At 49.0% G+C, this 27868-nt stretch overlaps 2 protein-coding genes across 3 annotated transcripts; one reads left to right on the top strand and one right to left on the bottom strand.

Annotated features, from left to right (window-relative positions):
• Window positions 1-250: 250 nt before the first annotated feature.
• On the bottom strand, window positions 251-10512 carry M6PR (mannose-6-phosphate receptor, cation dependent). Of its 2 annotated transcripts, none has more exons than XM_054040336.1 (7): window positions 10187-10512; window positions 5268-5441; window positions 4515-4684; window positions 4319-4428; window positions 3738-3868; window positions 3052-3178; window positions 251-2375 (listed from the first exon to the last, which is right to left on the bottom strand). In XM_054040336.1, the coding sequence occupies exons 2-7, from the start codon at window positions 5438-5440 to the stop codon at window positions 2253-2255; spliced, it is 834 nt and encodes a 277-aa protein (XP_053896311.1). In that variant the 5' UTR covers window position 5441; window positions 10187-10512; the 3' UTR covers window positions 251-2252. The 2 variants fall into 2 exon arrangements, with proteins under 2 accessions (XP_053896311.1, XP_053896307.1); XM_054040332.1 differs by lacking the exon at window positions 10187-10512 and adding an exon at window positions 9266-9706.
• Window positions 10513-12947: 2435 nt separating this feature from the next.
• Window positions 12948-27621, top strand: KLRG1 (killer cell lectin like receptor G1). The gene is made up of 5 exons (XM_054040348.1): window positions 12948-13069; window positions 17432-17536; window positions 18463-18614; window positions 22899-23002; window positions 26085-27621. The coding sequence occupies exons 1-5, from the start codon at window positions 12952-12954 to the stop codon at window positions 26194-26196; spliced, it is 591 nt and encodes a 196-aa protein (XP_053896323.1). The 5' UTR covers window positions 12948-12951; the 3' UTR covers window positions 26197-27621.
• The last annotated feature ends 247 nt before the right edge of the window (window positions 27622-27868 follow it).

Below are 27868 nucleotides of genomic sequence, written 5' to 3'. Positions count from 1 at the left end.
CCTCCCAGCTCAATGGAGAAGTAGCTGAAAAGTTAGGCCAATGCTGGAAAGTTTCAAGCCAGATCATTTATATCATGTTTAAGGTCCATAATACAAACTCTCTAACCTTAAATTTACAACATTACAGGAGGGGGGTTGGTTTTGCCCTCACTAGCTGAAGGGTGTTAGAGGCCTGGCACTGAATGTCATCCCTCTGTTCGCTCACACGCTGCTCCCATCATTTCAAAAGCACCAATAAAGAGCTTAGGGGTATTTTTGGGTCATTTTATTTTTAAAGTTGTGTTTTTGTACAAAAAATGTGCATTTTATTTAAACAACACCATGAAAAACAGTAACAGAACAAGTTCAGTGACTTCCTATTTCCCCATCTTATGAAAAGATTTAGTGAAAGTAATAAAAGCCAAAGAAAGTAAGACCTACATTTTCCTACTCCAAGCCCAGCCAAAAAAAAAAAAAAAAACCCAAAAACCTGCTTTCTGCCCCTCAAACCCCACCTCCCCTGCCCACTTCCTACTGGGCAGGCCTCCCTTCCAGAGAATAGGGAACACAAGCCTCATCCTGCTCTTTGCAGTCTGTTTTTTCACCCTACAAAAATATATCCCCTTCCCTCAAGTGGTTCAACTATGTCCTCTACTAGATAGCTCTCTGCCAGCAACTCCCCTGGGGAAGGAGACTGGCTTATTATTCACTGACAAAGGTTACCCCACCCACACCCCACAAAAACAAAAATCAAGGTGTCTGAATATTCCAATGACTTTGAGTCCTATAATGGTCACCTGGAGCTGCTGGTCTTCTAATGGGAGCAGCTCCAATGCCCCAGAAAACTGCAGCTCTGACTTCCCCAGCCAGCAGGGGGCACAGAAGCACCATCCTAGTGGCACAACTGAGCAGGGATGGAAACAACCCACAGACAGAGCGAACCTGTTCCATACCTATGGCTCTGAAAGAGTGAATCTGACAGCTCACCCAATAAGGGGCAGTGCCACATCCAACCCAGTCCACCTGCTCATTGGAACAGCACAGGGCCTGGCCTTGCTTCCTCAATACATTGCTTTTTAATGTAACAACTGGAGACAGTTACCCTGGTGTCAGCATTTGGTATAGCAGCGCTCACTTAAACATGTGTGCCCCTTGTTAAAGTACAATCTAGACTATTTCACAGCAAAGCAATTACTGTGCTAACTCACACCATCATTTCCTAGAAGGACATAGTCAGGATCATAATCTTAAACATTTCCCAACTGCACTAGTAGTAACATTTCTACTTAAGGAAATCTTGTAATAGAAATCAAGTGACTCTGCTGTCTTTAGGCTCTTGCCTTCGCCCTGGAAGTCAGTTTCACTTTCAGATTCTTGCTCAGCAGCATGTCATTATATTTGGCTTCGCAGCAACCAAGGAGGTTTAAAAAGAGACACTATTTCCCTTGACCCTTTTCAATAGGAAAAAGTCATGAAATCTTCCTGTCCCCTATTAGTTCTTCAGCAGCACCACCACCACCCCTTCCCTGTTTAGTGAAACCGAGGTTATTTGGCGATGGCCTTTTGCGGTAGCTAAAAGAAATTGGCCTGCACTGTTCAGTTCAGGCTACCATCAGGAAAAGGAAAGATTGCCAAGTGGCTATTGCCTGCTCCAGCCCCACTAAGGATCTGGCTAGAGGGGAGAGATCCCTGCTATGATTACACTGGGGAAAGGGAGAAGGCGAGCAGTGAATGCTTTGCTTATGTCACAGCACAGAAGCAAAAAAAAGCAGAAAGTGCATTTAAATAATTAAAAGCAAATCCAGTGTTTCACAGATTGAATAAACCTTACAGAGAAGACACAAATGCTCCCCCTAATTCTAGCGGTTTCTACATCAGGATTCCCCCCACCTCATGCCCACCCCGGGTTTCTCTCTAGATCTCATTGAGGGGACTCCCAGGCCTGCCAGGCACTGAATATTGGATAAGCACTTTTGCCATCTCATAGCCACACAGAACCCTGGGTAAATACCATTCTTCCCAGCTGCACAGCACTCTGCATAAGCCAATCACAGCATTACATTCAGAGGACATGCTCCTGGGGCCAGTGCTGCTCTGAAATAGAGGATTCTGGGATAGCAGGGGGATGACACACCAGCTGTGGAAGAAGCAAATCATTTAAAGAAAACCAGAAGAGTAGAGCGTGAAAAGAGAAGTGGTTAGGTAACACCTGGTTAATTGAGTGGCAGAGGGGGGAGATGGAAGGAGAAAAGGAACTGATGTCTAATGCCTGATCACATTGGTAGCAAATGGTCATCCCGTTCTTCTGACTCCTCCCCCAGTTGGTCATCACCCACACCACGGTATGCAGCTGGGGCATTCTGGGGCTTAGACCGGCAGATGAAATCACAACCGTCCTGCAGAAACAAGTTATTGTACTGGGATCAGACCACATGCAACAGATTATGCTAAACAATAGCAGTCCCTCTCATGTTTCTCCTGTTCTGTTCTCCTATTGCACCTATCACTGAAGTATTTGAGAGATCCCAGAACTCTTTACAAAGAGTAAATACACAATGTCAGTAATCCTGAATCCAACCACTTCTTGGGTGGAACATGGTAGCTGATTTATAGCACCAGGCAACATTATAGTAGGTCAGTAAGTGAAGAATAACATCTCTGACTGTAACTGCTGGGAGCGAATTTTAGGGAGGCAAAGAACTTTTCCCTGTTGGAATTTGGCCGGACACTAAGGTTACTCTCTCCCCATGTGAAAAGGGTGGCTATGCTTGGGCAGGGCCTCTGGTTTATACAGCAATTGCAGGATGGTACCTTCCCCAGCATTAACACCATGGTGGAACATTAAGGCCAGCAGTGACTCAAAGGGGGGAATGCCCGCCCTCAAATGAGTCATCTGCTTCCTGCTGCACCAGAGTTCTCTTTGGGAGGTCTCGCATCCAAGAACAGTCACCCTGAGCATAAAGCTTGTGCAATCTGACAAAAATCATAGGCCCTGAGTGTGGGGCAGCTGCCCCTTTTTTTTTTGGCCTTACAGTTGGGCTGGATTGGGGATCTGCACTGATTTTCACTTACTGCCATCAAGTTGCCGAGATCCTGCCAGAAGGTAAAATGTGGAAACTGCTCCATGCCCTTTGCTCCCACCACCAGGCGCTGGTAGAGGAATCCCCCAATGATATAGACTGCAACCAGCGAAGCGAACCTGGAGGAGAATGTTGAAACCGGAGTGTGAAAGGAAGCTGAAGGCAACCTCTCCCCAGCTGGAGATTGGGATTGGAGCCAACAGCTCAGTGAAAATGGGGCCATAAATAGCAGCTACACCTGCAGAGAAGGTACCACAGATGTCGATCAGCATGCATAAACCCATCCCAAGCATTGCCTAGATGAAGTGCTGTCTCATGGTTAGCACAGGGGACTGGGAGTTAGGACTCCTAGATTCTATTCCCAGCTCTGCTACTGACTTGCTGTGCAATCTTGAGCAAGTCTCTTCTCTCTGTGCCTCAACTTTTCTATTTGTAAAACAGGGGAAAGGATAACGTTTCCCTCGCTCTCATGGGGTATTCTGAGGTTTAATCCTTGTCAAGCTCTTGTAGACCATTGGATGAAAAACCTTACACAAGGGCAGAGTTACAGCAAGCATTGGCCATGGACATTCAAGACAGGCCACTGATCTGTTCTGGTATATCATGTGCTATGTTCCTAACAGATACAGAGGCCTGGACCTGGAGCCCTAGAACAGACAGGCTCCTACAGTAACTCACGTGATGAGCAGGATGGACCCGATGCTGAGGTGGGAGTCCTCGGGTGGGCAGGCCAAGCTGCTGTCCATCTCAAAGAGGTACAAACATTCCTGCTCCTTTTCCCTCTCTTCTGATAGCAAGGTAAAGCCGCTCTGGTTGGGTGGGGGTGGGGAAGAGGAAACATACAGCAAGCTAGACACAGATAAGTCCCCCTACTTGCACAGAAGCTCCCAGCTTTGCCAAAGGTTCCAGTAATCCCCCCACTCCGGAATTCTCACATGCGGAGACTCCCAGCTGACCCTGGCCTGCCATCTCCAGCACTCTCCCCCCCAAACTGTCCCATTTCAGACACTTCTAAAATAAACAACATGCCATCTCCTATTAGCTGCCTGCTAAGCCAGTCAAAAGGCAGCACAACCATTACTGGTGCAGAGACCCAACACCCACTAGACAGAACAAGTAAAACCCCTCTGGCTGCTTCACAGCCTCCGCACCCACAGTGACACTCTTCCCCAATCTTTCTCGGATTCGCTCCTGCCTCACAGCCACGCACTCCTCTTCAACCTTTACACCTGGCCCCACAGTCCCCCCAGGCCACTCACTGATAGAGTCTTCCGATTGCAAGAGATCATTATCATGGCCTTCCTCTTCTCACCATGGCAGTGGCTGCCATACGAATCCCCCCCCTTATAAATCAGCATGATCCAGTCACCTGCCAAGAGAAAAAACAAAGAGGGCTGCAGGTCAGGAGCGAGGTGGACTGGCAGAGCTGGAGAGGAGGGTTCAGGGGAGTCTTACTTCCACTGAAGACCTGTGTCTCATTGATTCTTCCCACCACTGTTTGCTTTTGGTCCTTTAAATTGATCTGTACCAGGCCTGATTGGGACAAAGAGCTGTCGACCTCTCTGCACACCCTGAACTTGTAGGTGTACTTCTCCTCTGGGCTCGAGGTCACGTTGCTGTCAAAGCTGTGCAGAGGGGACAGATAACAGACAGCTGCTTTATTGAATCCCACACAGGTTATTAGATCTTTAACATTCAGAAATACCCCACCACACTGTATCCATTTCTAAAGCCCAATTACGGCTTAAACTAGGCCTTGCCTTTCAGGTAAGCTCACTTGCTCCCTACCTCTCCACTGGTGGGGTCTCTGGAAACTGAGCTCCTCTGTTAACCCCAGAGGAGGTAGAGCATGGACAGCAGCAATGCAAGCTCCTCCCTTACCATCTCATTCTTGTGCCAGGAGGCATCAACCTCTATAGGGAAAAGGGAATCCTGTCACTGTGGCCCATTCAGTCCTCAGAGTGACAGCTGAGACTGCCATGAAAGGAGCCCATTAGTGCTGATTGTGCTGGTGATTCTGTGATGTGGGCTCCTGCCCACCAGGAAACAGAACAAGATCCATCAAATTTGTCTCACCCAGGTTAGTTAGAACCAGTGTCCCATTCTTCAATGCCCTATGAGCCATTCACTCTCTCCCAATCTTCGACTGACTGGACAGGATCCATATCCCAGTCCCTGCAGCGGGCCAGAGGGTTGCATGCACTGTACCTCACGGAGCTCAGGGGTTCCAGCTTCTTCAGTAAGGCTTGTTCTCTTTTCGACTCTTTGCTCTGGTCTCCTACTAGATCGCAGTGCTTCACTTCCTGATCTGCCATCACGACTATGGCCAGGGCCACAAGGACTAGCAGCGCAGTACAGGTACCACAGAGAGACGGGAACATTCTGCATACGTGCCATTGCAGAGAGAGATGGAGACAGGCACAAGAAGGATTAACACAAACACCTCATGCCCACCCCAACACACAAACCTCAAGGTCAAAAAGACAGTGACTGGCCACTTCTTCATTCATGGCTGCAAAGGGGAGGAGCTGAGGCCCAGGAACATCTCCGAGATCCTCAGGAGACTCCAAAGCCCAGCCTTGGGTACAGCCAGGGCCAGCTTGGGACCCACAAAACCACTGGCCCAATCTACAAATCTTCCTTGACTTTACATTGGGGTATTAAGATCTTGCTGCTGAGTGCATTAACTGGCACTCGCTTGGCCAGAACAGAACCCAACATGCTTTAGGCTGGCCAGCTATGGAAACCAGGGTCAGTTTCAGGCATAAGCCACTATTTATTGCACCCCAAAGGGGCATCTGTCATCAGAGACAGACATGGAATCATTCTAATCAATTGTCTTTGCAGGTCTTGTGTAAAGAGCTTGTGGGGGACAATGGCCAGGATTAGTCAGGCTTTGTCTATTTCAAGCTCCTTAATCCTAATAATTGTATTAATTTATGTTGCCCTTCCCTAGCTCCTTTCCACTGAGGATCTGAAAGTATTTTATAGGCACTGAATTTCACAAGGTCAGGACTGGCACCCCTGATTTACATATGGGGAAACCGAGGCACGGAGGTGACGAGTGTAAGGTCACATAAGTCAATGGCTGAGCTGGAAATACAACCCAGAAGCCCAGGTTTCCAGTCATAGAATATCAGGGTTAGAAGGGACCTCAGGAGGTCAGCTAGTCCAACCCCCTGCTCAAAGCAGGACCTCTCCCTAACTAAATCATCCCAGCCAGGGCTTTGTCAAGCCTGACTTTAAAAACCTCTAAGGAAAGAGATTCCACCACCTCCCTAGGTAATCCATTCCAGTGCTTCACCACCCTCCTAGTGAAAAAGTTTTTTCTAATATCCAACCTAAACCTCCCCCACTGCAGCTTAAGACCATAACTCGTTGTTCTGTCATCTGCTACCAATGAGAACAGTCTAGGATCCATCCTCTTTGGACCCCTTTTCAGGTAGTTGAAAGCAGCTATCAAATCCCCCCTCATTTTTCCTCTTCTGCAGACTAAATAATCCCAGTTCCCTCAGCCTCTCCTCATAAGTCATGTGCTCCAGTCCCCAATCATTTTGTTGCCCTCTGCTGGACTCCTTCCAATTTTTCCACATCAGTCTTGTAGTGTGGGGCCCAAAACCTGACACAGTACTCCAGATGAGGCCTCACCAATGCCAAATAGAGGGAAATGATCACGTCCCTCAATCTGCTGGCAACACACCTACTTATACAGCCCAAAATGCTGTTAAGCCATCTTGGCAACAAGGGCACACTGTTGACTCATATCCAGCTTCTCATCCACTGTAACCCCTAGGTCCTTTTCTGCAGAACTGCTGCCTAGCCACTCGGTCCCTAGTCTGTAGCAGTGCATGGGATTCTTCCGTCCTAAGTGCAGGACTCTGCACTTGTCCTTGTTGAACCTCATCAGATTTCTTTTGGCCCAATCCTCTAATTTGTCTAGGTCCCTCTGTATCCTATCCCTACCCTCCAGCATATCTACCACTCCTCCCAGTTTAGTGTCATCTGCAAACTTGCCGAGAGGGCAGTCCACGCCATCCTCCAAATCATTAATGAAGATATTGAACAACACAGTCCTGTGTCTTAATCAAAAAACATCCTTTAAACATTGATCTAATTGCTCAGAGAAACAGACAATGACTTGCCATTCAATAGCAGCCACACAGTCGATTTCTCTTCCCAACCACAACTCCCAACAAAGATCCTAACATTGACAGAAACCAATTAATACACTGACCCAAAATTTTATAAAAATCAGGCTAGGGCTACAAAAGCACAAAGAAATTAACAGAAGGAAGGTCCAGACTGCTGAATAGTGAAGTTACATGAGGGGAATAGTGAAAGCCACACTGAAGAATTCATAGAGTTACAAGGTCTGCCACTAAGGGACTGTCTACACTGCAGTGGTTCTGAGAGCAGGAGGGAGTGGCTAGCTGCCCAAGGATGTATCCAGGGTCTTGGGTGGGAAGCATACTTGGTGTGGCTACCCCTTCCTGCCGCTCACACTGCCACAATTACACTTCTGCTTTTAGCATGCTAGCTCGATCAGTTAGAAATTACACCTCCAGCTTTAGTGTAGACATACCCTAAAGCTTGTAACTATCGTGAGACCTCTTAGATCAGCGTGTATGGCGGACAAGTAAATCTGAAGAGGTTATTGTATAGAAGAGGAAACTGAGGCACAAATAGCTTGTGACTTGCCCCCTAAAAAAGGCACACAACAAGTCAGAACCAGCATAAGAACTCGTGGCTTCTTGGCTCCCGTGCTCAGAACACACGTCTCTCTCAACAGTAGCAAAGACCTTTCTGGCTGGCTGCTTTGTACATATTTAATTCATGTGGTTGTCAAACTGAAAGTGATATAAAAATACTGCCTTCCGGTACTTTAGCATCCTTCATGCAGAAAAGACCTCAACATGCTCGGAAGACTGCATGTATATGGGACACCCTCCTACAGCTGAAATGCAGCCATATCGGATGGAATACAGTAGCGATGTAACAGAACCAAGCAATGCTATACAAGAGTTCAGGACAGGAAGTGAGGACTAAAACAGTTGAGGGGAAATTCAGAAGAGAGAATCCAGTGACCTTAGCTAGAGTTCAGGCAGGACACAGTAGCAACAATGTATGCAGAAAAGGCCAGGTTCACACCTAGTGTAACTACAACCTGCAGCAGGCTCACTCTGGGGATGAGTTTGGCCCAAGGACTGATTTTGAACAGGAGACAGTTTCCACTGTCAAAACCCAGTTCCTCGATCCCCACCAGACTGTTCACTTCCTGTCTGTGTCCCCTTCTGCTTTATAATAGGCGGCACAATTTTTTCCACTTTTGCTGAGATGTAAAGCCCAGGGCCAGAGCCACTCATGGCCATTAAAGATCACATGACTTTTTTTTTTTTTTGCCACAGAAGGGGAGCTAACCACCGTGTTCTTGTCAAATTCCAGCTTGGAGGATTATATCCTCTCCCTTAGATACCCCCTGAAGATTCAACTGAATTTGGAGTTCTGCTTTCTTTCTTGACACAAAACGCAAATTGTTGTGTTCTGTTGCCATGTGACTATTAAGCTACTGTGTACAACCCAGAGATTGCTGCATTTCAGTGACTGGATAGTTCTGTTATATAAGGACTGCAAAGTGTGTTAGGATCCATCCAATATCTGGGTTCAGGAGTCTTCAGTGACCTTGTCCTCTCCTCTCATTAGTTCCTTCTCCTTTACAAATTTCTTCCATCTCTTTCTTCCATCCCAAGTCTGGAGACCATGGGGGTGTTTCTTCCCTCAGTATTCACCATATCCTCATATAGGAGTGGATAGATGGCCTGACAGCCACGGCCTTTCAGCTCCCAGAATGGGACTCTGTGCAATGGGTACCTAGTAATACTCCCACACAGCAGCAGACCCCAAGGCCCTTGTAGTCACCTCCCCAACCACAAATTGGCCACTAAGGACAATGGCACTGCTGAAACTGCATCCCAGTTCACAGCTGTAACAAAGTAGGGTTCAATTGGCCTAAACTATAAAGGGCATCCTGAGAGCACTTGGGATCCCCCAACCACACATCCCCAACAGCCAGTCTCTTACTGCACCCCAATAAATTTCTCAGCCCATCCTCTTGACATTCACCCACCCATAGGCTTTCACCACCCCCAATAACACTGATAGCTAACAGATGCTGAAAACAAATTACTGGGGAAAAGGGAGAAACTCACCTGACACTGGGACAGCGAGGTAGGTGTGGCATGAAGTATCTGCGAGGCTGCACGTCACACCGTTGCTACCTACCCACCCAGACACCGGTGTCTACACCACCCACCCACGAGGCCACGTGCCTTGCCACTACCTCCCGTGGCCAGCCCCACGCACCCAAGTTGTGCCAGCCCAGCTCAATGAGCTGCACGCATCAATGCTGTGCGCGCCACGTGCGCCCACCCTGGGGAATCTCGCGTGCCGCCGGCCTTTACCCACCTAATGAATTATTAACAAGAGTTCATGAATATTCACCACGCATAAATTAATAACTAATTAGGTATTCATTAATTGGAACGGGAGCCCCTTCCCAGGCGTGACTATCAGTGGGGGAAGGTCTCCCCGCCGCTCCTGCCTGCCCGCTCACCCCCTGCCTGCCCAGTATCTCCCTCAGTCCCACCCGGTGATCCGGAAGCAGGAAGTGGGTAAGGGGCGGGCGCTAAGGCTAGGCAACAAGGACTGGCCTCAGGCCCCGCCCCTGATCCATTTCCCCAATGGAACATGAGAACGGCCCAACGTGCCTCGCCCACGGGTACTTTTTGCCCAATGAGAGGTGGAGATAGAAGGCGTCTGGCCCCCAAAGCTCTCCTCACCCAATCAATGGTGACGATTCCACAGCAAGAACGACCCTCTCTACCCTTATGCGTCCAATGGGCAGTGAGAACGGCCACGGAGGCCCCTGCCCACGACTTCATCTCTTCCAATGAAGACTGGAATTCAAAAATTGGCACATGACAAGACCCAATGAGCGCTGAGAGTCACAGAAGGCGGACTCACCCCGCAGAATGCTCTCTTCCAATGGCGGCGCAGGGCTGGTTACTGAACATCGCCACACCCCGACCCCCTCCCGAGGGCGGCTCACGAGACTCTCACGCGCTACTCACCTGTCATCTGATTTCACCACCCGAGAAGGCGGGCGCGGTGCCTGCTGGGAGTTGTAGTCCTGGGAGCCCGAGGCTCGCTGGGCGGCTCTTTAGCCGGAGCGCGGGGAGATGGGGCCGTGCGGGGCCCGGCCCGGATGGCACAGTCGGGTCACCGCCAGGGGATGGCGGGAGCCCTCGGGCCATGGCAGGCTCCGGCCCCCTGGTTTCGCTGGCCGGCGGGTGTCCCCTGCCCGGGGCGCGTAGCCCCGGGCTCGGCCCCAGACCGTTACTGCCGCTCGTGGCCGGGGCGCGAGCGGTGACGGTGACGCTCCTCGGGGCCTGAGCTCCGCGCGGCGTGGCCGCCCCTGGGCCCGCGCCCAGCCCTGACCCCGCCCCCCCTCCTCGCGCTGCCCCTCGCGGCTCGCTGGCCGGGGCGGTGGGGCCCGCGGGCGGGGGTGGGCGAGGGAAGCATCCGGCCGCCGCGGCCGGGACCTAAGCGCTGCAACCCCCGCGGTTCCGAGGGGATGTGGGCTCGCGCCTCACCTCGGCGCCTGGCCAGGAGCTCGCGGCCCTGCCTGGGGGGTGGGGGGCGCTCACCCCTGTGCCCCCTCAGGGCTGCACCTGAAAGCCAGGGGGAGTCTGAGTCCGGCGCATAAGGGGCGGGTGGGAACAGCTCATAGCGCTGCTGGGGGATCTGCACTGGCTGCCCAGGGGTCTCTACGTGGAGACCAAGGTCTTGGGTGTGACCCAGGGGTCGTCAATAGGCCACATCTGGACCTCCGGACACGTTGCGATGGACCAAAAAATCCTTCTATTCACTTACTATTATTGTGGTGTGAAAATGTTTCTCTGGAGTCTGGACCTTGATTATGCCTTAACCAAGACATTTTGGACCTTCACAAAAATAATTGACTGCCCCTGGATAAAGCCCTCAGTGGCATATGACCAGCCTCCCTGAGGGATCGCCCCACTCTCTGCTTTACTGCCACAGCTGTAGTCACGGGGGCACTCCAGTGGATCCCCCTAGTTAAGAAAGAGAGGGGTGGCTGGCAGGGTGCTCTCCCTGGGAGGGCTCAGAGACTCTGGGATCTCCTCCCCCTCTTGGTCTGAAATAGTCAGAATCTGATTATTTTCCAGGCACGCTGCAAAAGACACCTGTTCGATAAGGTTTTTGGAGAGGGCTGAGGGTACGCTTCTTAGATAGTGAAGGGGAAGAAAGGAGCTTCTGTAGGTGGCTGGCTAAGCTGCTGACGTGATCATTTTAATGTTGCTGAGGTTTGAAGTGTATTAGTGAGTGTTAAGGCACCAAGGGACTTGGAAAGGCATCTTTATAGTTATTTGTAAATTTAAATAAATAAATATCAACTATTGTATCTACACTAATGACTCACAGGTCTGCCTCTCCACTGTCTCTTGTCTTCTGTCCTAGCTAAAATCTAGGCCTGTCTGACATCTCATGGACGTTCAGCCATCAGCTGAAGCTCAACATGGCCAAAAGAAAGTTCGTAATCTTTCCCCTCAAGCCTCTATCCTCCTTTTTTCACTCACCATGGATGACGCCACCCATCCTCATTGTCACAAAGGCCTGTAACTGGGTGTCATCTTTGACTCGGTCCTCTGTCTAGATCAGCAGTTCTCAACCCACAGGCTGCATGTGATCCAATTAGCACACAGCTGCAGCCCAGCTCAGCTATGTGCTAAAGGCCATGGGCTGCAGGCTGCCCTGCCACGTGGCGGGCTCTGGGTTCCGGGCTGCCCTGCCACACGGCGGGCTCCGGCATCCGGGTTCCCAGCTGCCCTGATGTGTATCGGGCTGTTGGCTGCCACTGGCCCTGCAGGGCAGAGCTCAGGGTCTGGGCAGCTGGCTGCCGCCTGGCCTACTCCACAGCAGGGCTTGGGATCTGGGCAGCCACTGCCGCCTGGCTCCCCACACAGCATATGTGGCCCATAATGATAAATAGGTTGAGAACCACTGGTCTAGATGCTCACATCCCAGCTGTATCTACTTGCTGGTTCTTCCTGAATAATGTCTTTAAGATTCACCATATAGATAAACTTCACTTTATCTCATGTCTCAACTACAAGTTCCTCCTCTCTGGTCGTGAGAAACCACTTTTTGTTCCACTTACGTTCATTCAGAGCACTGCTGTAAAAATCATTTACTTGCTTTGTCACTTTGACCATTTCCTCCTCTGCATCCTTCCACTCTCTTCCCCCATCTCCACTGCATCAAACACTATTTGTCTTCCCTTTAAAAGGCCTTCATGGCCTAGCTTCACTCTTATGTCATCTCATATACACTTTTGAGATGTGACTGTTGCCTCTGTTCTGCCAATGATTCCAGCTTTCATTGCCCATTTGCTGAAATTGTCAGTTTTCCAAGAACACCTTTGCACTTTCTTCTATGCTGCCCCTTATGCATGGAAAGAGCTCTCTGTAAAAGTCCGCAAAACCACCACCTTGTCCTCTCAAATCTCCTCTTGGTTATGTTGCCTCCAAAGTGCTTGGCAATGATGAGGCAGTTGGTCTACTGTGACTGCTGCTTATTACACCGATCATAATAAACTGTTTCCTTGTGCTCCCTCTGTATCAGCGTATTGGCTCTTGCCTCCATTTAAGCTACCCCTTCCTTGAATTCACTTCTTTCACACGGCTGAAGGTGGAGGCTGCCAGATTGCATTTTTTTTTTTAAATGCAGCCTCAGGTTTCCTGTTTTGCCTTATTCTGAGCTCTTTCGCTCAACAGCCTGATTCAAACTCCTTACCATACACACTCCTCATCTTGGCATGGATGTAAGCAGGGCAGAAACCTCTGTGGCAGAAATGAGTGAAGAAATAATCTATACTTCTGTACGGTTTTCACAGACACTGCCAGTCTGTTCCAATGATGTCAGGACAAATAGAGGTAAGCAAGCCAAATGAAACTGGTGAATCCCAGAGCAAAGGCTCTGTCATATGGTATCTACAGGAGCTATTGCAGAAATGTTCAGAGCTGGTCATTGATATTTGGGTGTCCAGCTTGAGACATTTTGGGTTTGATTTTTAAAAGTGCTGAGCACTCACAACTCTATGGGAAATCAGTGGGAGCTGAAAGAGCACAGCATCTCTGAAATTAAGGCCCCTAGTAGGATTCTCAGGTTGGGTACCCGAAATCTGTAGCTTTCTTGAGCTTGACTGCATGACAGTTGACTGGAGAATTTAAGCCTATGTAGATTAATAAAGATGAAGATACAGATAAATTATTGGCATATATGAGTCATACATGAGAGAGGGAAAAGATCTTTTAGATCATTCTGTCCGTCTTCCAAGGGCGAGTGCAAGATTGTTCAATGTGGCATGTTATATTTTTTTCAGTGTTTTCTTCAGTCTAGTTTTAAAAGCCCCCCGTGACAGAGCTTCCATCTCTTCTCCTGAGAGACCATTCCACAGCTCAGCACATCTCACTATCAGGAAGATTTTCCTGGGATTCATCTTATATTTTTCCTTTCATAGTTTCCTCTCCCCTCTTGCTGTTTATACCCTTCAGATATTTGCAGGCTGTTATGAAGTCCCCACCTTAGCTGTGGTTAAGTTAAGATTGATTTTAGCTCTCTTAATTTCTCCTTAAAATTGTTTCCTTCCAGTCCCCTGATCATTTTTGTTGCTCTTCTCTGAACTCCCCCCAGTTTGCTAATGTCTAATGAGGTGCCCACATGTAACATAATATTCCAGGTAGGGTCTCATCAGAACTGTGTAGAGAGGGGCTATCGCTTCACTGTCCCAAGAAGAGATGCTTCTGTGTATGCAGCTAAAACACACATTCCTGGTGCCTGGGACTGTTGATGCCAGGTGCCTAGATATAAATCTGTTTGAACAAAGCTGCGTAGGAAACTTCAAATATCCATCTGCCTGTGAAGTCTCACTCAGTTGGTAGGAAACCTCCTTGGTTTTGGATATGTTTTCTGGCTGTGTTTCAAGTCCATTACGTGGGAGATGTGGATTGTATTGTGTATATTTCAGTTAGATGTTTGCAGTCTTTCTTTCGTTTCAAAATCTCCCTTTTCACATTGTCCCCTGCTGAGCTAAGGCTAGAGGAACAGAAAAGGGGAAGCTCCTCTTCACACCCACATCCCTGTGCCTCCCCAAGAAACAGCGTCTGATCACTGTCCACCTCATTCCTCCAAATCTCCAAATGAAGTATATCTGGGCTGAAGCAAGGCTCTTACTACCTCTTATTGGGTCACATCTTGTCATTTCCTGGGGAACAATGCAGTTCACCACAGTCAACTCTCCAAGAGCTTTGTCCAGTCCCTGTTTAAATGTCCGGTGTGTAAAAGGGTTCCCTCCTCTTCCTTTAGGGAGACTCTTCTCCAGTCTCACAGGTTCTTCACTGTTAGGAAATATTTTGTGATTATCCAGTGTGAGATTTCCACTTCTTGTTCAGTTTCATCTCATCTTGGTTTTTTCCCTTTCCCCACACAAAGCCTCTCTCCTCATGTGATACCAAAACAGCTGAGATCAGCAGAGGCCCTTAGGCCTCCGGCACCTTGGTTCAACAGGGCAGAACTACAGGCACTGAATTCTCACTGAAGGACCCTCAACTCTGGAGTTTGCTTTCCTTCTTAGTTGGATGGATCCTGCCAAGACTCAGATTCAGCCAGTATGTGCCGGTGCAGCATACCAACACTGCTTGCATGCTGCTATCTTATTCTCCAAAATTTAAGTTTTCGTGTGTTTTAAAAAGTCTCTAGCTGTAATGGTTGGTTGGAGAGATGCACTCAGCTCCTGTTTTCAAGGCTAAAGGATGCAGTGATCTCTATCTGTGTTTGCAGAGTCTGAAACAGTAATTCTGTGGTGTGTGAACTGCCCTATTTATCTCAGTGGGAGCCACACCGGATACACAAGGATAACAATGTTAACGTTTCAAGTATTAATTATTTCATTGCTCACCTGTTGAAGTCCCAGGAAGGTGGGCATGCACAAACCTCCCCACAACTGAAGGCATGGGCAGTGCGTGAACCGCTGGCTGGGGGAGACTAGCCCCCAGCCCCGCCCCTTCTGCCCAGGGCCTTGCCCCTTCCACCAGAGCCCAGAACCCACCCACTGTGGCCGCCGGCCCCTGCGCAAGGCTAGTGCCCCCAGCCCTGGGGGGAGGGAGGGCGATGCCAGTGCAGCCCCCCGGAACGCTGGGAGGGTGGAGCTGGGCTGCAGCATGGGAAGCAGCAGGGGGCTGGGGATGGAGCATGGGTGGGCCATGCCTGTCTGGGGAGGCACAGCCTCCCCTAGCCTATGATACCTGCCACCCATGGCTAAAGGCTAAGGAGAGGAGCCACTGAACCCAGGGCTCAAATAATTATGGGTGACAACAAAAGAAATCCGCTCACTGTGAGCATGTAGAATAAGAGAGGGATGATCCTATTATGAAGGTCTGTGCAATCTACTGAGTGATACCTCATTTTTGGCACCATGAGTGATTGGCCTTGGGAGAGTACTGCCACTTTCCCCAGTCAAGAAGGGGCCAAACCTAAGGAGCCTAGTAGAGCCCAAAGGAGCATCTGACCCCTCTTGAAGGAGAGCCACGCTCAAGAAGCCCAGTGGTGTATATGTGCCTCACTCAGGGGAAACCAAACACACAGAGCCCATGGGTGTCTTTGCACCCAGTGGTGGGGAACCAAGCCCAAAGATCAGGCATGATCACATTTTGAACATCTATACAATTGACTGTGAGTGATATCTTGTGGCTGGATCTTGGAAGGGTACCACAGCCTTTATTTTGGTTTGTTTCCATCTGCACCCTGGATCCTGAGTCTGCTGACCTTGATAGTCTGGCTCAAGGCCTTTTAACTTCCCCAGCCTTTGGGGAAGGGGCAAGATTAGGAAAGTGTATGTGGGTTCAATGGGTATTGATAACTTATTGGGACTAAGTGATTAAGGCAGATGAATTTATAGGGATACATTTATTTCTGGTTTGTGATTCTTTCATTGTACATGTGCCAAGAGCCCAGTGAGAGGGCGATTTAAAAGTCAAAATAATAACATAGCCAGCACAGCTACAGTTGTAAGTAAGCAACTGTAGCCGTCACAATTCTATTTTAGTCTTTCCTCATTCATATTGTGTTGAAATTAGTTTTTCATGGCAGCAGGAACTTTGGTTCTGTGGGAAAGATGCAACATCTAGACTGAGAGGTTGAGAGAGGAGGGTCTGGGACGCATACTCTGTTTTTGAGAAGAGGGAGAAACTGAAAAGTTTGGACAGGTGACTTCTCAGAACTGTGAAACCAGACTTCAGTGTTAAGTGTGAGCAGATATTTATCTTCTGTTTGAGCTATTTTTTGTTTATAATCAATGTGCGCAAAAGATTATGTGATGGAGATGGAGCTCCCCCTTCCCTCTTAACATCAGGCTTTGCGGGATTTCTCAGGCCCTCAGACTGAGTCCAATATCTTGAGGCACTCAACAGCCACACTGTGCTAGTAAAACTGTAATAATAATAATGAATTGTTATCCAAAGGTCTCGTCCTAGGCATTGTACAGAGATGAACAAAGACATGATCAATGTCAGAGAAAGGAAGTAACTTTTCCATCTGAAACTCCAGGAAGAATTCTAGAGAGGCAGAATGTAGTTATATGATTAGGAACCTGGACAGGATGCTGAGGTTAAAACTACCTACTCAGGCAGAAAGTACCAGGAAATCTTTAAATCAACATGTAGAGAAAGTCTTATTTTTACATTGTATCTGAAAAGTAGCCACTCCAGGAGCACAAAATCATTCGTCAGCACCACAGTGGAACATTGGAGTCAGTAATGATTCTTCAGGAACAATGCTCCTTATTGAGTCACATGCACCATCCATGTCCACACAGCGCCCTAGCCGAACTCTGAGGTATTGGGGTCAGGTCTGATTCAGAGAAAGGTGCTCCCTTACCAGGAGTGCTCCCTGCCGCAAAATATCCCGTAGCACTGTGTAGGGCTGCTGAGTTCAGTGTTGTGGAATTACTGATGCCAGGGTAGTGCAGATATAGGCAGCTATTTCTGGGTATGGATATATTATTAAAGGAACTATAGGGAGATGTAAGCAGTGCATCCCTTTTGGGGTATAAAATCTATAGCCTTCTCTGTAGCCATAAGCTGTTTGGGACAGGAATGCTGTTATTGTTGGACCCATTTATAAATTGTCCAGTACCACATGTGTGTACAAGGCTAAAAATACAGCTATTAATGGGGATGCATAGTCAGGTAGGTGTATACACCATACATTTACCATGGTTCCTGTTTTTTCTCTTCCAGCTCCCCAGCACTGGTCATCTGGCCTGTACAGCTTGGCAGTAGGTGTTGGGACACTGAGCGCCCTCATGGTGATGGCAGTGGTAGTATGCACGGTTTGGAGGAATGGTGAGTGTCCAAAGAGACATTGATGTGAACAACCTGAGATCACAAGATGGGAGATCTGTTCTCAATTCACCTAAGCAGAGAAAGCAAGATTCTGATTACCGTTATACTATGGCAAATTGGGAGTAACTCCACTGAAGACACTGGAGATATACTCTAGCTTTGCACCCTGTAAAGGAAAGCAGAAGCTTGCTTACAGCTTACTGAGGTCACCCCCTGTGGAGACCCCAGAGGGTAGATCCTTTAACTAGGCCTTGTTTCCTAGTTAAAGGAAGAGCAATGAAATATAATGAAAGGTGTGTTGTTGTGTTTTTTTTTTTCCTCCCCCAGATTTGTCTACCGTTAGACAGTGAATTGAGAAATAAAAGTATTACCGGTATGACCTTCTTAGTGTAGCATACACAAGAAGGTGCTAAACCCATATGCATATGCTGCATGCTGCTGTGAGCTGTGGTCACACCTTTTCCACTTCTCATCCTGTGAAACGATCACACCCTCGGTATGTTGTGACCTTTTCCCCTGTTTTTCAAACACGCAGCACCTGTCTTGCTTTCAGAGGGCTAAGTTCTGCTCTCACAGGATTAAGTAACTGCATCCACTGAAGTCTGTGGAATTATCCAAGTGTCAGAGGAAGATCAGCCCTATAGTGCACACAACTGATCAAATTCAGAGGTGATGTAAAGAGTGGTGCAAATTACACAAAGGGCCTGTGATTCCATTGCCTTCTATAGTTGTTGTTTATACTTTTATTCCTGACTCTCACATCCCTGCCTTACAGTCCATCCTTTTCACATGGCTGTCGTGTTCTACCCAAGGTGGCTACATTTTCGCAAGTGGGTGTGCAGTCCTGTCATGTATCCCGGCTATAAAATGCCCTAAAATGCTTCAGAGTGAATAGAAAGAGAAAAGTCATTATGATTCCTTTGCAGATCGCTCCTGTCCTGGATGCCCTGACCAGTGGTTTGGTTACAGGAGCAGCTGTTACTACTTCTCCAAGACGAAAAAGGATTGGAATTCCAGCCAGGCATCCTGTTCTGCAGAAGGATCACATCTCCTGGTGATCAGTGATGCCAAGAAAATGGTAAAAGTCTGTCAGTATCATTACATGAGGCTCTTTCATTGTCTTGCAAATGCTTCTGTGATTTGCCTCCAGTGCATGCTATCATGCTGACACCAATTTACTATAAAGGGGCAAAAAACCCCTTCATTATAACAATGTTACGCAGAAGGCTGACATTTTCAGTCTACATTTAATAAGGCTACCATATGTCCGGATTTCCCCGGACATGTCCGGCTTTTCGGTCTATAAATAGCCGTCTGGGGGGGATTTTTAAAAATCTAAAAATGTCTGGGATTTCCCCCTGGTCGGCTATTTATACACAGAAAAGCGGTGGCCAAGCGCCGCTGGGCACCCAAAGCCCCTTCCCGGCTCCCCCCATCCCCTGCAGCCTTACCACGCTATCCAGCCCCGCAGCTGTCTTCCCCCTCCTCCACTCCCCTGAACGCTCCGCCCACCTGCTCCTCCCCCTCCCCTGCTTCCTGCGAATCAGATCTTCGCGGGAAGTCTGAAAAGAAGCAGGGGCAAGCGGGAGGCAGCAGCAGGTAAGCTGGGGCGGGGGGGTGCGAGTAGGAGAGCTCCGGGGAGGCGCGGCCCGGGCTGAGCGGCTCCCTCCGGCCCGGGCCGAGCGGCGCCCGGAGGCCCCAGTGGCTCCAGCCCAGCTCGGGCCCTAGCGGTTCCGGCCCCGGTTCCGGCCCCAGGGTGGCGACCCCGGTTCCGGCCGAGCACCCCCGGGTCCAGCCCAGCTCGGGCCCCAGCAGCGCTGGCCCTGTTTCCGGCGGCTCAGCCCCAGTAGCGCTGGCCCTGGTTCCGGCCAAGCGCACCGGCCCAGCCCGGCCGAGCACCTCCGGCCCAGCCCCAAGCCCCGCAACCCCGGCGAGAGTGCAGCCAGATTCCTGGGCTCTTTAAAGCCGGCCCTGATCAGGGGACAGGGAGCGGGGGGGTTAGATGGGTCGGGGGTTCTGGGGGGACTGTCGGGGGGGCAGGGGTGTGGAGAAGGGTTGGGACAGTCAGGGACAGGGAGCAGGGGGGTTAGATGGGTCTGGGTTTCTGGGGGGGCTGTCAGGGGGGAAGGGGTGTGGAGAGGGGTCGAGGCAGGCAGGTAGCAGAGGGGGTTGGATGGGTCAGGAGTTCTGGGGGTCCTGTCAGAGGGCGGGGAGCAGTTGGATAGCACATGGGAGTCTCCGGGGGTCTGTCTGGGGGCGGGGGTGTGAATATGGGGTGGAGGTGTGGATAAGGGTCGGGGCAGTCAGGGGACAGGGTAGGGTCGTAGGGGGTTCTCAGGAGGAGGCAGTCAGGGGACAGGAAGCAGGGTGGCTTAGATAGGGGGCGGGGTCCCAGGAGGGGGCAGTCAGGGGACAAGGAGCGGGGGAGGTTGGGGGTTTTGAGGTGGGCAGTCAGGGGGTGGGAAGTAGGAGGGAGTGGATGGGGGCGGGGCAGGGGCGGGGCTAGAGCGGGGCTCTCCCCCCCCCCCAGTGTCCTCTTTTTTGCTTGTGGAAATATGGTAACCCTACATATAAGAGGTTCCCATGGGGAGGTTATGATCAGCAGTCAGGGAAGGATGTTGCATGGGAGCCTTTTTCCATCCTCTGGCCCATGTCCCTGCCCCCACCAATAGTTAGCTTTCCACTGATGAGAGTTAGCTTAGCTTAGCTCAGCTAGTCTCAGCAACTGAATGCAGTTGTGTGGGTGATACTGGAAGCCATCTGTTTGTAAGCTGTTTCACCTCCAGGTGCCAGGTAGGGGGCACAAAACTGATGACCATGAGAGTGTTTCAGGCACCAGGCAAACAAGGCAAAGCTAGTTGGGACTCTTGCTTAAGCAAATCCTGACCACAGTCCTTGCTGCTGGGAGCTGTCCTCAACCTCTATATGACCCATTTTTCTACTGCCAGAAAACCTCCCTGACCCCTCTGCTGAAAGTTCCCCACCAACTTCTCAGTTCCTGGGGCCTCCCTTGATATCTCCTGTCATGAGTTCAACATACAATGGATTTTCCTTCTATAAATCACCCCTGTACTCCAGCCACGTGCTACTGCATTCCTTATGCTGCATAGACTGTGACCCATAGGCTCCCTTTTGCTGGAAACATTCTTTGATTTCCTGGAATGTTTCCCATTCTGGCCTATCTCCACACGGCCTTGAAGCCCTCCCTGGTTTCTCCACGCTTCCATTCCCCAGGCATCTCTCTGGCTCCTCCTAGTCCCTTGCCTCACAAAGACACTTCATTGCTAGAGCTTCTATGGAAGATGTCAGTTTTGTTGTTGTGCTTTCTTGCATCACCATTCCTGGCAGCAGGAGGCATGGAGTATTTATTATGATTTAGTTAGAAACATAGTGGGGCAAATTCATCCCTAGTGATTTCTTCAACTTTTGTGGATTTATTCCAAGGCGGAATTTATTGTGTACAATTATTGTTTCTATGAACAATGAACACAAGCTCAAAGTCAGACAAATGGAAATGAAAGCCTGTAGGGCAGGGGTGGACAAACTACGGCTTGGGGGCTGCATCCAGCCCTCCAGATGTTTTAATCTGGCCCTCGAGCTCCCGATGGAGAGTGGGGCCTGGAGCTTGCCCTGCTCTGTTGCTCCAGCTGGGGAATAGGGTCGGGGGCTTGCCCTGCTCTGTGCGGCTCCCAGAAGCAGTGGCATGTCCCACCTCCGGCTCCTACGCGTAGAGACAGCCAAGGGGCTCTGCATGCTGCCCCTGGGAACCCCGGCCAATGAGAGCTGCAGGGGCAACGCCTGCGGACAGGGCAGCACACAGAGCCACCTGGTCGTGCCTCCGCATAGGAGCCAGAGGAGGGAGATGCCACTGCTTCTGGGAGCTGCTTGAGGTAAGCACCGCCTGGAGCCTGCACCCGAACTCCCTGCCCCAGCCCTAATCCCCCTCCAGCCCTCTGAACTCCTCAGTACTAGCCCGCAGCACGTTCCTGCACCCCCAACCCTTCAGCCCCACCCCAGAGCCTGCACCCCCAGCTGGTGCCCTGATCCCTCACCCCTGCACCCCAACCTCCTGCCCCAGCCAGGAGCCCCCTCCCACACCCTGAACTCCACATATCTGGCCCCACCCCAGAGCCTGCACCCCCAGCCGGAGCCCTCACCCCCTCCCGCACCTAACACCCAATTTTGTGAGCATTCATGGCCCACCATACAATTTCCATACCCAGATGTGGCCCTCGGGTCAAGAAATTTGCCCACCCCAGGTGTGGGGGAAAAGTTCTTGTGTCTTAATGAAACCTCAATGCTGCCCTGCCAATGCCTATTCCAGTCCTGTGCTTCCCCACATAGTTGTGCCAATGCCTATCAATCCTGCCCTGTAGCCGCACTGAGTTCACCCTGTGCACCTCTGTCCTGACTTGGTCTGAAATTGCCCTGTAGCTTTTAATGTAGGACCCTTATCTAAGAGACTCTGGCGGGTGCACTCTGAGTTCACTTAGTGCCCTGGGAACTTCCTTTGCAGTATCAACACAAGGCACCTCAAGTTGTGATTTGCTGCTTTCTGAACACAGTGTGTGCTACATGTCTCAAGACAGGACTCCCAGGATTGGGCTGCTGCTTACCCCCTAATTGTAAAAAGAAGAGTTTGGGGAACACAAGGCAGGGACAGCAGCAAAGGAGACAAGCTATCAGCATTTCTTAAGGTGGAAGCAGAGGTCTTGCCACTCACATGAAGAGTAGTTAAAACTGCAAACTTCATTTGCAGTTTTTACTGAAAAATTCCCAAGTTTTACACAAGTAATTATTCAGTTTTTATTAATTTTTTTCATCCAATTTTGGCCCACTCAAGTACATGAAGAAAATCCAATGCATTCCATTAGTTAGATGTGTTTATGTTAATAATAAGTTAGTCTAAGTGTAAAGTGTGAGACTGTTGGTCAAAGTAAGGCAATGTGGTAGAAGATACGCACATGCATGTGTGTACATATAGTCACAATGGTGTTAATGTACGGTTCATTAAATAAACCACAGCATTAAACTGCTTTTACTTTCAATACTCTTACTTTTTTGTTACTTTTTTTTCTATCCTCCTGTCCTCCCAATATTAACAATGATATTTTCCCAGAAAACTGTCAAGTTAAGTTTCTGCACTGATTTTCACACATTTTAAATTTTTTGTAATGAACAGAGATGAAATTCCCAGGAAATTTTAAACAAAATAATCACTGAAAATAAAGGTCCTTGATAATAGTCAGGCTCAGCTGATATATTTTGCTACCTGACATTTGATCGCTCCGTTTGCCTATCAGGACTTGAATTTTCAGGTTGATTTTGATTAGTTCCTTTGTCCTTCCCCACTCCCTTCTAGGACCTGTTCTTGAGAATGCACATAAATTACCACTGGATTGGTCTGAGGAACAGCACAGGCAGTGGCTGGACCTGGGAAGATGGCTCAAAACTCAACAATACAAAGTGAGTTTGGTTTCAGTTTTTTAAAAAAACCAGCAGGCCTCTGAAGAGCTAGATCATCCGATACTAACCGTGTTTATCAGTCCTTGCTCAGGCAAAACTACTGAGGTATAGGTACAGTGCCATAGCTATGCTGGCGTAACCCCACAGTGCAGATGCATCCTACACTGAAGGAAGGGTTTATTCTGTCAGTGTAGGAACACCATATTCCTGAGGGACGCACAGGCGCTGACTTTTTTCTTTCCGGATGGGCGCTCCATCCCCGCTCCACCCTGAGGCCCTGCCCCTACTCCACCCCTTCCCCCAAGGCCCCACTTTCACTCTGCCTCTTCTCGCTCCTGCTTCGTCCCCTCCCCTGAGCATTCCCTGCCTTGCTCTGCCTCTTCTCACCCCCTCTCTGCCCCTTCCCCTCAGTGCCCGCCGCTGAGCAACTGGTGGGTGCTGAGCACCCACTATTTTTTTTCCATGGGTGTTCCAGGGTTGGAGCGCCCACAGAGTCAGTGCCTATGGCTAGGGGGACAGAAACATTCTTCAGTTGATCTAGCTGCATTGACACCAGGGGTTAGGTCAGCATCTCTACGGCGCTCAGGGGATGTGGATTTTTCTCATCCCTGAGTGCTGTAGTTATGCTGACCTAAATTCTAAGTGTAGACCAGATCTTATGCACCGTCAAATTCTACTCTGCCGCCATCAGCATGACTCCAAGGCCATTGAGCCTTTTTCTCTACCACTCTGACCCAAAACCCTCTTAATGCCAGTTAGCAAAGAGGTGCAGAGGAGCTACCGGGAACTCCTGGGTCTGGTACGTGCATTCTAGTTCACAAAAGAATGTCATGTGAGGTCTCAAATAAAATCCGATGTCACACTGGTCATCTATATAATTGTGAAACACATGTACGAATGTTACGTAAGGAGTTATGTAAATATGCTAAAAAACAAGTTCTTATAGACTGTGTCTAGGGACTGGTCACTGGCAATAACAGGTTTTCTGACAGACAAGAAATGTTTATCTGTATGGTTGTTTACATGTTAAATATTGTGTGGTTCACAATGGGTCTTCTCTTGTTAGTCTAAACTGAATGTTAATCATAGAACTGGAAGGGACCTCGAGAGGTCATCTAGTCCAGTCCTCTGCACTCATGGCAGGACTAAGTATTCTCTCTAGACCATTCCTTAATGAAGGATTGTAAAACATCACAGAGAGAAAAATAACAGGAAGAAGCACACAGTGGAGTAGGGGGAGAGAACACTATCTTGAGGTGCACATCAAAAGTTTACTCTACTATATTTGGGAGACAAGACAACACCATGTCATCCTTCACCTAGGAAGTAAACGGGTAGCCTATTTGCTTCATGAAAGAAGGGTCTTGTTCTCAGCTAGGCTTAGTTGAAAACACTTGAGAGAACCGTGGGTGAGATAAGCTTCTTTAGACAGGAGTGTAACTGGTTAGTTACGTTTAGTCTCGAGAAAGTGTTATGATTTTCTTTTGTATGTAACCATTTGTTTCTAATACTCATACTCACTATCACTTGCATCTCTGTGCTTTGATCATAAATTTATTCTTGTTTTTACTATAAATATATCTCAGTGCTGTGGTGTTAAGCAAAATGCTGGTCCTGAGTTAAATCTGACAAGCTGTTGTGTACTGTTCCTTTGGAAACAACAGGCCTGGTAATTCTGTGAGTGTCTAGTATACTGGGGCTGGACACTTCAGGGAAGGCTCGGAAGACTTGGGGTTGGTGTGTGCCTATTACTAACCTGTAGAGTGAGAGTGAGGCCTGAACGGCAGTTCTTGTGTTACAGCAGGCACAGGCAAGACTGCCTCATGCTAATGGCAGGTGGTGGTGAGGTATCTTACAGCCCTGGGTACTCCTGGGGAGCGTCACAACCACTTTGCACAGTATGACACCATTTACACCTGTGAAAAGTAGCTATAAAATCTTACAGCTCTGAAGCTGATGTTACCTGCATCTCTGTAAATCAAGAATTATTCTACTGAAGTTAATAGTGTTACACTGGTTACAGTTTAGAGTTCCACTGGTGTTAAACTGGTTTAAATCAGATCAGAATCAAGCCCTACTTTTCTGATTTGGGAGCATTTCACACCCACTTTGCTCTGGTGCAAGTGGCACAAAAAGTTCAAGTCAGTGAAGAATTAAGCCTGGTCTACGCTTAAAATTTAGGTTGACATAGCTGTGCCACTCAGGTGTGAAAAATCCACCCGCCTGAGAGTCGTAGCTGTGCCGACCTAAGCCCTGCTGCCGGTAGGTCAACAGAAGAATGCTTCCATTGACCTAGCTACTGTCACCTGGGGAGGTGGTGTTCCTACACTGGCATAGCTACAGCTATAGTCTCTATAGTGTAGACATGGCATAGGACCTGTGGCGTTAGTAAAATTATTCTGGATTTACAGCAGCATAAACCAGCATTTGAGCCTTCATTTTTGCTCATTCTGTTGCCTGAGTAAGGATCTCAGGATTTGGCCCTGGGGCTTTATAATAATGGCAGAACACTTTCCCTCTCTCTAGCACCTTCTCAAAGCACTCCAAGTAATGAGCTAGCCTGACACCCCCTCGGTGGGGGAGCTCAGTGTTGGTATTCCTATTTTGCAGATATGGAGGGTGAGGCCCAGAGATGTGAGCCAACATGCACAGGATCACGCAGTGTGTCACTGACAGAAGTAGGATGAGGCTCTCATGACTCCCCGTCCTATGCTCTAGCTACTTGACCAGTTTCGCTTTGGAATTCCAACTTTCGTATTCTAAAGAAATCCGCTTTGCCACTCTCCTCCTGACCCAGATGCCCCCTGGCACGAACACACACATCACTCAAGTTGCTAAAGTTAATTCACTGCACCGTGTCCTTGTCTAGTACTGGCATGGGTTTCGTGGTGATGATGGGCCGGGGGATTGGTCTATATACGCAGTCTCTATTAGTGTCTGTTTTGGATTCAGTGACAGCTGCCCCTTCTGCGGCTGTTCCTGTCACCTCCCCCTGACAACCATAAAGAGTTTTCTGCCTTGCCTTTTAGTGATGACTCTTACTATTTCTCCTCAGTCTGTGTTCTCTGTGTCTCTTTTGCAGGGTCATCTCTAACAGCCCCGTGCAGCACTGTGGCGTCCTGGTGAGCGGTGCCCTCCAGGCCTCCAGCTGTGCAGCTTATTTACCATGGATCTGTGAGAAATCCCCCAAGTAACCTCCTCCTGCACTTTCCCACAGAACAGTCTTCACTCACACTCAGCCAATGGATCTGGACCCCAACCGCGCATCCAGACCTGCCTAATCCTTGTTCCCAGTGGGGCAGGCTGGTGCTGCTCCTAGTAGGAGGTTTGTGTCACCATTGCCCTCTGTTGAAATTGCACAGCCATGTAGGAGACTGAAATCTGATTCATGGACTTTCAGCTCCCTGAGGCTGGAGCTCTGAGGGTGAGTTCTGTGCAGAAAACATAGATCCATTTGCAGTCCTCATCCTTTAGGGCTGGGAGCATAGCAGAGACCTGCTGACATTATCTTTGTTGCCATGGTAAAGACCTGAGTATGATTCCCAGTCTTAGTCTTTCTCACTCTGCCCCAGTGCCTAGGTTATTAGTGTGACAGCGGCTGGGCCCAGTGACCCCTTAGGGTTACACTTCTGGGTTGCTGAGCAGATGCTAGACTTTATTTTCAGTCCATGTTTCTCATTTCTTTGGCACCAGGAATGCTGCAGAAGCTGGGCCTTCTGCCCCTACTGAATTGTTCTCTACTTGCTGTGCAGTAAACTGGTTTCCGTTCTGCTCCCAAAATCTGTCTCATTTGTGCCCCAAGACCAGGAGTGCTGTGAAGGGAAAGAGGAAGATGAAATGAGAATGGGTGACCTTTGTCAGCCCAGAAATGAAAGTAAACTTCTAACTCCAATAGCTGAGGTGACGCGGTGGGGGTGGGGTAGGCATGCAGGATCAAGTGCCCCTCCAGCAGCTGCCCGAGAGGGGCAGGGCCAGAGCCGGAGCAGAAGGGGCTGGGCTAGAGTCTCTTCTGATCACGGTGGGATGCTGCCCAGTGCAGCGCAGCAACTAACTGGAAGAGCGCCTGGCTGTGGAAACGGTGGGCTGCCCCCATCCCAGGCTTGGCTTCTGGGGACAGCGACCGAGTGAACCGGAGCCCCCCACCCCTCAGCATGTTTGACCCACTGTTCCTGGAAGCCAAGCCCGTTGAAGGAAGCAGGCAGGGAGCGCAGGGGCCCCGGGCTGGGGGAGGGGAGGAAACACGTGTGGAGGTCATGTGTAGTCCCCTTTAGCTCATGTCCCCTAGTGTGGGGAGGCACCAGTCTGTCCAATAGTGTAATGAACCAGCTAGTCTGTGTCTGTATCACCACTGTCCTCCTTTGGAGCAAATCAGAACTGTTCAGCAATGTATGAGATTTGGAAGAATTCGACTTTTATTGGTAAATGTTGATTTCACTGTACACACAAACTGATGAAAAAAATATTTCCATTGATAATCAAAATTTACAGAGAGGCAAAGTAAGAGAAATGCTGCTTGAGAACTTATTAGAGTTTGATTTAAGGTTATTTGCTTTGTGTATTTTGGCTTGTGATGTTGACAATTTGTGTTTTAACGGTTATACGGCTTTAACTTTTTGAATTTCAACATCTACTGTCATTAAATATTGCCTGACTTCTCCATAATTTGCCACAACCATAACATTTAAATAGATAAAAATCTAAAATAATATTTAACATCAATATTAGCCATTGAAATTATAAAAAAATAAAAATCTAATTCTGCCAGGCCTGGTTATAGGCCTCCTTTAGCTTGAGTGGTTCAGGCCTATACTTGTGGAGTAGTTATTTATTTAATAATCACATGTATTATGGTAGTGCCTAGGGACC

The sequence above is a fragment of the Malaclemys terrapin genome, chromosome 1 (assembly GCF_027887155.1).
Source record: "Malaclemys terrapin pileata isolate rMalTer1 chromosome 1, rMalTer1.hap1, whole genome shotgun sequence".
Taxonomy (NCBI): domain Eukaryota; kingdom Metazoa; phylum Chordata; order Testudines; family Emydidae; genus Malaclemys; species Malaclemys terrapin.
Note: the sequence above shows the minus strand (reverse complement) of the source record. Positions and strands in the feature narration are given on the sequence as shown.